We start from the raw sequence: 11,022 nt of genomic DNA, 5'->3' as shown, positions 1-11,022 counted from the left end.
TTTCCGTTGTTCTGGGGCATTAGGTACGTATGAGTGGGTGGTTATGCCTTTTGGTTTGAAAGATGCTGGGGCAACATATCAACGTACCATGAATGCTATTTTTCATGAGTTTATTGGAAAGTTTATGGAGGTATATATCAATGATGTAATGGTGAAATCGATTTCTGTGAGTCAGCATATAGACCATTTAAGAAAAGCATTTCTTACTATGAGGAAGAAATGATTAAAAATGAATCCTTTGAAATGTGCTTTTGGAGTGTCAGCTGGAAACTTCTTAGGCTTTGTTGTTCATAAAAAAGGAATAGCTATTGATAAAAATAAAGCAGATGCGATACTAGCATTGTCTGCATCCAAATCGAAAAAAGAAGTATAGTCGTTTTTGGGAAAAGTAAATTACCTTCGAAGATTCATCTCGAATCTTTCGGATTGAACTAGGGTATTCGCACCTCTAGTGAAATTAAGGAATGGTTCGAAATTCGAATGGGCCACAGAACATCAATCCGCGTTTGATTCGATTAAGTCATATTTATCAAAAGCTCCAATAATGGCGAATGTACGTCCATCTGGACCTTTAAAATTATATATTGCAGCATCTGAAAACACTATAGGGTGTATGTTAGCCTAGGATGATGAAAATAGGCATGAACGAGCGGTTTATTACCTTAGTCGAGTTCTAACTGATATCAAGACAAGGTATTCTCCGATTGAAAAATTATGCTTGTCACTATATCATGCTTGTATGAAGTTAAAATGTTATATGGTGGCTAAATCGGTGAAAGTAATAGCACAAACCGATCTTATTAAATATATGCTAAGTTTCCCTATGTTAAGAGGACGTTTGGAAAAATGGATGCTAGCATTAACGGAATTTAATTTACAATATGTCCCGACTAAGGCTGTGAAAGGACAGGTCATTACAGATTTTCTTGTAGACAATTCGAAAGATCTGAATGACAAGGGGGCAAATATAGTCGATGTAGAAGTTAATTATTGGAAATTGTATTTCGATGGATCCAAACATAAAGATGGCGCAGGGGTTGGAATCCTTATTATCTCACCAGAAGGTATTCCATCAGAATTCTTGTTCAAATTAAAGTATCCTTGTTCTAATAATGTAGCCGAATATGAGGCTTTGATTCTGGGTCTAGAAATTTTAATCGACAAAGGAGCTTTAGAAGTTCAAATTCTGGGGGATTCACAGTTAGTTTTAAAGCAGTTATCGAAGGAGTTTAAGTGTAATAGTGAGACGTTACAAAAACATTTAGTAATTGCTTGGGAGTTATTGACGTCTTTTCGAAAAATTTCTTTGGTGCATATCCCTCGAATTTATAATGAGATTGCTAATGAGTTAGCCCAAATTGCTTCGAAGTATCGAATTGGTCCGGAAACTATTAAGAAATTATCTAGTATCCATCAAATTTTGGTACCGGCAAATGAGAGAGAGGTACTATGCATGAGTGAATGGGATGATTCCAATTGGAGAAAACCTATTGCTCGATATTTGAAAGATCCCAATATTACAATTGATAGAAAACTAAAGTTAAAAGCAATAAACTTTGTTTTATTGGCCGATGAGTTATACAAAAAAGGGATCGATGGAAGTTTGTTGAGATGTTTGAGTCGAGAAGATCAAAACATTGCTTTGGGTGAAGTTCATAATGGAATATGTGGTGCTCATCAGGCAGGAAAGAAAATGAGATGGGTATTATATCGCAATCATGTATTTTGGCCATCTATGATAGAAGATTGTATCGATTATGCAAAGGCATGTCAAGAATGTCAGAAACATGGTTTGATACAATAGATTCCAACGGTTAAACTGCATTCGATAATAAAGCAATGGCCATTTAGAGGTTGGGCTTTAGATCTAATTGGATTGATTCATCCCCCTTCATTGAAACAGCACAAATTTATTTTAGTGGCTATTGATTATTTTACGAAATGGGTGGAAGCAGTTCCTTTGGTAGAAGTTGGTCAGACAGAGATAATTGATTTTGTCGAGGAAAATATTATTCATCGATTTGGGATTCCTCAGACATTAAGTACTGACCAAGGAACTATGTGCACTGGCCAACGAATTAAAAATTTTGCGACTTCGAGAAACATTAGTATGGTTACTTCAACTCCTTATTATACACAAGCTAATGGGCAAGTGGAGGTAGCAAATAAGATATTGATTGGTTTGATTAAAAAGCATATCAGGAATAAGCCTCGAACATGGCATGAGACTTTAAGTCAAGTGTTATGGGCTTATCGAAACTCACCAAGAGGTTCGACAGGAACTTCACCTTATAAATTAGTATATGGCCATGATACAGTATTGCCATTAGAAATTAATTTGAATACTCTAAGAGTATCGAAACAGAATGAGTTGCCAGTCGATGACTATTGGAATGCCATGTTTGATGAATTGAATGAGTTTGATTCAGAGCGAATTCTAGCACTTGATAATGTAATTCGACAAAAAGAAAGTCTTGCTCGAAGTTATAATCGTCGAATTAAGGAGAAATCTTTCAAAATAGGTGAGTTAGTTTTGAAAGTTATTTTACCGATGGAAAAGAAATCGAAATTTCTTGGTAAATGGTCTCATAACTGGGAAGGTCTCTTTCAAGTGATAAGAGTCATTTCTAGAAACGCCTATCAGATTAAAGATATCGAGTCAAGGAAAATAGTTAATTCGATTAATGAAAAAAATCTAAAATATTTCTATTGCTGGCAAATATAGAAATTCAACAGGCATAAGTTTAGAAAAGAAAATAGTCATTACAAAAGTAAAAAAAAGTTCAAGATGCCAATAGCTTCGCCAAATCAGAGCGCAGTTTTGTTTTTTTATTTTCCAGAATCATAAGCATTTCAATTTGCTTGAACTTGTCAGTTTGAATCTTCTCGAGTTGTTTTTCATATTCTCCCCGCTCAGTGTCGATTGAGACAAGTTTTTGGATAAGGAGTTGTTGCTCTTGTTGGGCTGCAGCCAGAGGTTTGGCTTGGGTGGCTCTATCTTGGCATATGGTGGCAAGCTGTTGTTGAAGTTGAGCCAATTCTGCTTCGATTCTTTCTTCTTCTTGATCATGAAAAGCCTGGACGGAGATAGCATGAGAGATTCTCACATCAAATTCTTCACGATAGAATTGGATTGGTTGAGCAGTTACAAGACAGCTTTCTATTTTGGATTTGGCTGTAGCTTCTTCATTTTTAGTTTCCTGAAGTTGAAACTGAGATGCAACGCTATCGTTAAGAAGTTGTTTGAATTCTTGGATTGAAGCAGAATATGGTGTGTTGTTTAGAAATTCAAAAGAAGAATTCAAGCAGTCCTCCAAGAGTTTGTTGAGGATTGGATCATTAACCCATGAAGTAGGTGGATGATCCAAAAGTTTGATGAGTAATCGAAGTTGTTCCCGAGTGTCAGGCTCTAATTCGATTAGAGGTCTTGGTGTGGTAGACCTTGAGATTTCTGGAACAGGGACTAGTACTTTCTTTTCTTGGATAATTTTATTCAAAACAAAAATCAGATAATCCAAAGTGGCACTACCTGGGGTGGAAAGAATATTCGATGTCCCTGGTCTTGGTCCTGGAGGGGTTTGAAGTGAAGGATCAGGTTATAACTCTGGAGGGGTCTCGAAAACCTTGGAACGAGAGGAATCTGAATTGGTGGTGTCAGCGGCTTTAGAAGCAGCATCGGAGTCTGGAACCGTTTGGTTCTCTTCAATTAGTGCAGCCTGATTGTTGAGTGAGGTTGATTCAAGTTGATGGGTTCCTTCTGGAGATTGATGCAGAGGATCTTCTGTCAGATCGATCACCTGAGTTGTGTAAAGAAGAGATGGACGAGCAGCAGAAATTGATTGCAGAGATCCGGTGAATTGAATTGAATCATGTGATGTGGAGTGCTCTGGATCATTTTGTTGTTGAGGGATTAACTGATCGAGAGCTCCAGTGAAAGAAGCTGCCTGAGCAATATTAATGGGCTAATATAAAAGGTACACAATTATGATTTTAAGATCTATTTTTTAAACTAAGTAAGAGGTATAAACAGATGAATGTATTACCTGAGGAATTCTAGACCTTAGTATTAGCTGAGAGCCAAGATCAGAATTGGCTGCATCTTCCGATTGAGAGGAAGCAACAAGAGAATCTTTGTTGGTTAGTTCACTCTCATCCACGCTTTCGCTTGATGATTGCAAAATTAGCTGTTGAAAGTCCAAGATCAATTATGTTTTTAAAAAAATACAAAAGAGTAATATTCGAAGGTTGTTTCGAATTTGAAAGTAGAGTCATGATTAGAAGGATTACTCTGCGAGAAGTCCTAATAGGAGTTCTTTTGATCTTATGTGGTGGTGGCCGAGTAGGTTCACCTTTCCTTTTGTGTGATCTTTTTGGAGAATTTTCAGTAATAGTTGCTCGAATAGATGTTTGCTGTATATCTTCTAAGGTATGGGTGTACCTTGAGTAATAAGCAGTCCACCATTCGAGACAGGACTTGGTGATAAATGAACTACGTTCATAAATCAAGAAGTTGAAGCGGTCTCTTTGTTTTTGATTTTTCGAGAGACAAGTGTTGAAATCTTCCTGTGAAGTTAGAGTGATTTGACAGAATGGTTCATTGTGTCGAGGTTGAGGAGTTGGGATAGCCTGAGAGAAGCCCAATTGTCTTGCAATCAAATGGGGAGCATACAAGGTTATTTTGAACCTTTCCTTCTTGTACTGTGGCAGCCCTATTGGTATTACTTGAACTGCCAATAGATGTGTCCAAGTTCGATTGGCAAGTTCGCTTTCTTCATTAGTATTTGGAAAGAGCAAATAATCGAGCCAGGCACGACCGTAGTTGCGGCACAAAAAGGGTGTGAAATTGAGTTGGTCATTATCAAAAGAGTAAATAGCCATTTCTAACCATGAAAGTTTTGGACGCTGATAAAACTGACCATGAAAAATTAAAATTAAAGTTATACCCATATAAAATAAATTTTGTTTGACAAAAATAACCAATTATTACATTTTTGTTCATAATTCCATAAATATCCATGAGCCTTCATCTCCCTTTATTTCTAAACCCAATCCCTAACCCTATCAATCTAACCCCACTCCTTCCTCCTCTATCTTTACTCTCCAACCTCACCATCCCCTTCCACCACCACCATCCCTTCCATCCCCCTTACCCTCTCTTTCCCGTCGACCATCACCAACTCTAACACCACTACTGCTTATTTCCTTCCCCACCTCTCCCCTCTAACCACTTCTTTCACTGCCATTGAAGACCTTCCTCAGCTCCTTCAGAAAGAAAAAACTTTTCAAATTAGAAACCCAGTGTCGATGACGCTTCCAGATTCGTCGATGTCGTAGTTAGTGAAGTTTTGGCCGTCTTTATAGCCAGTGAAGCTTTGGCTCTTGTCTCGCTTAGAGAGATTGGGCTTGAGGTCCGGGAAGCAAAGAAGGTGCGTGGTGGGGTGAGGGCGTTGTGGCAGCGAGTTTTAGCGGCTTGGATGGCGGTTAGTGGTGAGGCCTAGTAGGTGAGGAAGGATGGCTTTAGAAGCGTGTTTTGAATGGCTTTGCCCCAGTATCGCAGCGCGTACGTCTTTGGCGTGAACGGATTTTTGTCTACATTTTTACCGCCGCTGCTGGAGAAACCGATTTGCATGTTAATAATGCGTTTGATGAGAAAAATGTTATTAATTTCTTTCTCACTTTTGAATTTCGATCAAATAATGTGTTAGACTGAAAATTAATATAGAAAATTTAATTCTAGCTACTTGTACTTAAAAATTTTGTAACAGGATTCCAGGCGAAATAATTATTGATGATTGATGATGGATAATACATATACAGTAGGTACAACGGAGTTTTCAATTTGAAAAGTTTTTCTTCTCTGGAGGAGCTGAGGAGGATATTCAATGGCAGTGGAGGAAGTGGTTGGAGGGGAGGGGTGTAAAAAGAAATGAAGCGGTGGTGGTGTTGGAGTTAGTGATGGTTAACAGAGAAGGGATGGTGAGGGAATGGTGGTGGTGGGAGGGGATTGTGACCACAGAGAAGGTTGGAGGGTAGAGACAGAGGAAGAGGAAGCGGGATAGGGTTAGGTATTAGACTTAGAGATAAAGAAAGATGAAAGGTTAGGGGTGTTTATGGAATTATGAACAAAAATTCAATAATTGGTTATTTTTGTCGAACAAAACTTATCTTATATAGGTATAACTTTAATTTTAATTTTTTGTGGTTAGTTTTGTCAGCGTCCGAATCTTTCATTGTCAGAAATAGCTATTTACTCTTATCAAAATTTCTGCAAGAATGAAAAAGAGAAAAAACAGACCAAAATTTGTCTTCATTCAATTGGGAGTCTGGGAAATTGGGTTTGTATTCAGATAAACGAAAACCCTCGATGTGTTGTTTGTCAGTGTTGCCTCCTACAGGTTTTATCATGTAGTTTTCGAAAATGGCATTCAGCCATAATTGAAGAAGCCAAAGTGGACCTCCTGTGTTGTTTATTTTGTTGTCCCGGAGGTCACAGACAAGTAAGCCAAGTTCTTCGAAAATGTGTCCGAGAAGGAGCTTGGCCAAGTTGAGAATTTTCCCCTCATGTAAAAGAGCAGCCAGGGGAAGGAAGAGTTTTGACATCTGAACACTTCGGGAACAGAATAAAATTGCATTTAGCCAGTAGAATAAAAAGGCTACATGTTCATCATTAGTGATTTCTGTACCATCTTCGCCCAGATTATGAGCGATGAAGTCACTATAAGGGGTGCTGAAAAGTGACGTTGTATTGATGCTGAGGTTGCATATCAGGAGTGCAGTCTGGAGAGTTTATCGGGAGTCCTGTAATGGCGGCTACATCAAGGAGAGACATTCTGATCATTCCACAAGGAAGGTAAAAATTATTGGTAGTTCTGTTCTAGAAACAAGTCACTGCTCCAATCATCCAAGGATGTGTAGTGAGTGAAAAGTGAGAAAGCCTTAACAGTTCCTGTATTCCTAGGGCTGCCCAGGAAGCACCCTTTGTGGGTTCGAGGCACTGGTACCAAGTTGTAAAATCAAACCCTCGAGGTTTAATTTTTGAGTTGTTTCGAAAAGGTTTCTGGTTGATGAAGTTAGAAATGTTGAAAGTTTGGTTTATCAGTAAATCTTCTCCTTCAGCATTTGGGAAGAACGAAAGTTTTTTGTTTGCCCTTTCAAGAGATTCAATCGGACCAATGAAGCAATGTGTATCTACACCAATGGTAAAGGGGATAAGAATCATGTTATCGTTGATTTGATTAAGGATGCGAAGAGCTGGCGGAGATGATGATGATGTTGCATGGCCTTTTCCTTTATCTTGAATAGTGGCACGGGAGGAAAACTAGCCATTGTTAAGGAGAATTGAAGGTTGGAGATTTTGTGAGAAAGTTTTGATGCGAAGGAAGTTCAGAGAATAATGAATTCAAGAGAATTGAATAAAGAATGAAAAGTGAAATTTAAAGGTATTACTGTATCCGTTACTGTAGAAGAGACGCAGATATAAGTAACTTCGTGAAGAAGGTGAAGTGGTAGAAAGAGAAAGTGCCAGTCTCGGAAGACGTGTCGAGTGAGTCAATAATAATGGGGAGTTTAAATGATAATTATTATTGATTTGAAAACTGGCGTCTTTTGGATTAAGTGTCTTATTGATTCGATAATAATATCGAAGCTAACCACATTAATCCAAGGGGGCAATTTGTTTATTGAAAAAGTATTTTCGATCAGAATGGGTTAAATCAAAATAAGTCAAGTATAGTTTCTTGAGGAAACATGTGTAAGTATACAGTTGAGGATAATTAGTGCTGAATTGGATTTCGATTTATTATCAAATCGAACGAACTAAATAGAGTAGAGGACTCGATTTGAGAAATTTAGTAAAAGGCTCGACTTGTGAAGTTAAGGGAAGGATTTCGAAAAATCAATCGAATGGTTATGGAAGACGCAAAGTTAGTGGCTGTCATTACGCAAGGTAAACGTGAGAAATATCTACAATCACGCAGCGGGAACAGTTATCAAGGGTGATTGTATTTCAAATTTGTAGTTTTCATTCAATTGTAATTAATAGTGATTAATTTAACCGTTATGTAAAATAGCCTATAAATACAAGGAAGTATTAGGGAATAAGGGTTGGAACTTTTACTCAGAAAAACACTCTAGCACTCTCACATCCCAACAAATCCCTGAGTTTGCGATCGAGTTTTCTTTTTCTGTAGGGTTTCTTCCACCTTCTTCTTTCTTTCAATTTCAATTCTGTTTGTAAACTTCATATTTCATTTAATCTTATTCACTAAGTGTTATTTACATTCCTTATTTTCTCTGTTTAATTTGTCTTTCAGCATTCTATTACTTACTTTAAAGTTCTTTGATTTAATTGAAGGTGCTTTTACTGTTTTCTTTTGATTTTGGTACAAGCCTTTTCATTTACCATGTCTTTACTTATTGAAAACTTTGATTTCTAAATTTCATTTAACATTTTACAAATTTACTTTATTTTTATTATCAAAACTTGTCTAATCGAAGACACTTTGATGCACTTCTAGAAAACTGGTACTCGCACAGAGGAGTAGGTTTCACTCCCAGACCACTAGATATCGAACCTCTGTCGATTTGCTAAAAATCGACAAAACAATAGGTAAAAAAAGAAAAGAAATTTGCACTAACAAAAAGTTGGGTTCAAAAATATATATTTTGTTATAGTTATATAATTTTGTATTATAAAATCTATAAATTTAATTTTCACACACAAAGCATATGAAAACATTAGAAGATAACTGTGGGGCAATTTACGTTATTAAATTGTTTCACCCTCAATATTACGCAAATGCATTGTTTCCAAATTCAATACGCAAATGCGTTGTTTCACTATTTTATGTAAACCGCTACTGGCAGTAGCGGTTTACAGGTGTGCATAAACCGCTACAACCAGCCGCGGTTTATGTGTGTGAGTGTAAACCGCTGCTGGCAGCAGCGGTTTACGTGTGTGCGTGTGTGAGTGTAAACCGCTGCTGCCAGTAGCGGTTTACGTGTGTGTGTGTGTGAGTGTAAATCGCACATGGCCGGGTTCTCCGTCCTCATTATATCAAACCAATAGTCGAATTCTGCTTCCGTCTTCGCATACGCGGCATTTTCCAGCCACCTCCTCGCATCCTGTCCCTTGAAAGTGAGGGCAAAATTTGCAACAACATGCCGAATACAAAATGCCCGATAAGCATGGGGAGGTTGCCAACCACTATCGGGGGACTCTAGTGCAGCCTTGATGCCGTTGTGTCTATCAGATATCACGAGAATACCTTGCTGTGGAGTGACATGCCTTCTAAGGTTCGAAAGAAAGTATGACCAAGACTCTGCATTCTCCTCCTCCACGAGTGCAAACGCAATAGGCAAAATATTCGAGTTACCATCCTGAGCGATCGCTAACAACAATGTCCCGCCATACTTGCCATAGAGGTGTGTTCCGTCGATGCTTACGAGCGGCTTACAGTGGCGGAATGCCTCAATACACGGAGGAAATGTCCAAAACATCCGATAAAAGTAGACTCTATCTTCATCAACTTGGTCACCCACCCTAACCGGGGACGTCTTCAGTAGGGCAACGGAACCTTCCATCGTGCATGTGACCCCAAGGATCCACCGAGGCAGATCAGCATATGACTCCTCCCAATCGCCATATATTTGCGCTACTGCCTTCTGCTTCGCCAACCACACCTTCCGATAACTATGCCTGAATCCATAAGTCGCCTCCGTTGCCTCTTGCAACACCTTAATCGACACCGACGCATCAGCTCGAACCAATGGATAGATTCTCGCACAGATGACATGATAATCCAGCTGCTTGTGGTCGCTTGATATCGATGTGGCCATACACGTCTGCGGACCGTTGTACCTCCTAACTTCCCATGTGCTCTTCCTTTTCTGCATGACTATCCGAATCAACCACGTGCACCCGTTACCAAACTCCTTGCATCTCCCTTGGTATTTCAGATTGTCGGACTCCATAACCTTGTACTCAACTCCACGCCGAATACTGTAATCTTTTACACTCAACACGGCTTCCTCTTTACTCTGGAAAGATTGGCCAATCTGAAATTTAGTCATAGGTGTCCCATCATGCATCCCCTGCCCATCGAATGTTGCATCTACATTCTGATGTTGGCCGATGGCTTCCAAGTTCAAAGAAGAGAGGTGGGGAGGATACTCTTGTGTTCCAGAACCGGAACCTCCATGGGCTGAACGTCCACCTCTTGGAATATCATCATCACTGTCCCCACCAATATCAATAGGCTCCTCATCCGAATCATCGTCAAACAGTGCATTCTCAACTCGATCCAGTCCGGCATCGCATTCAAAATCAGGAACAACAGGAGCAATATATGCATGAACAGCCCCAGCATGTTCGGGCTCAGCATTCGGAACTGTCGCTGCTACCACAGGCATCGATGTTGATGCACCACCAGCTGGGGTCGACTAAGGATTAGGTGCCGATGCCCCAGAGCTATCCACACCATCTTCCAACTTCGCAAGCAGCTCAGGTATCCTCACCTCCGAAAAATTACGCCTGCAGTGAAACAAGACCTGCAAGTCTTCATCCGACCCGATCACGAAGGTCTCATATCTCACACCAGTTGACACAACGGCAATGGGAATCTTGTAAAATAATTTTTTTACCCACTTCGTCCCATAGGTACCGAGCTTCCGTAATATGCTTTGCTTAATATCTGCCAACGTATTCGACGATCGGATAAAAACACTAAGCGGTTCTCTATCTGTGAATTTTACACCATGCTTTTTGCTTTTTTGAATTTTTCCAGAGCAGTGAATCAGAGCCACAAAACTATCCTCCCCCTCCATTTGTGAATAACACTCTACCTCTCCACATTTGGCCCCTCCATGGTTTATATAGGCATCCCCATTCAGCACACTGGTAACTGACAGTAACGATTTACACTCACACACATAAACCGCGGCTGGTTGTAGCGGTTTATGCACACCTGTAAATCGCTACTGCCAGTAGCGGTTTACATAAAATAGTGAAACAATGCATTTGCG

At 39.3% G+C, this 11,022-nt stretch overlaps 2 protein-coding genes across 2 annotated transcripts; one reads left to right on the top strand and one right to left on the bottom strand.

Moving 5' to 3' along the window:
• Nucleotides 758-2,725, top strand: LOC107637006. The gene is made up of 2 exons (XM_016340465.1): nucleotides 758-1,765; nucleotides 1,904-2,725. Exons 1-2 carry the CDS (start codon nucleotides 758-760, stop codon nucleotides 2,723-2,725), a joined length of 1,830 nt encoding a protein of 609 aa, XP_016195951.1.
• On the bottom strand, nucleotides 6,716-10,410 carry LOC107637005. The gene is made up of 2 exons (XM_016340464.1): nucleotides 9,029-10,410; nucleotides 6,716-6,830 (listed from the first exon to the last, which is right to left on the bottom strand). Exons 1-2 carry the CDS (start codon nucleotides 10,408-10,410, stop codon nucleotides 6,716-6,718), a joined length of 1,497 nt encoding a protein of 498 aa, XP_016195950.1.

This window comes from Arachis ipaensis, chromosome B04 (assembly GCF_000816755.2).
Source record: "Arachis ipaensis cultivar K30076 chromosome B04, Araip1.1, whole genome shotgun sequence".
NCBI lineage: Eukaryota > Viridiplantae > Streptophyta > Magnoliopsida > Fabales > Fabaceae > Arachis > Arachis ipaensis.
Note: the sequence above shows the minus strand (reverse complement) of the source record. Positions and strands in the feature narration are given on the sequence as shown.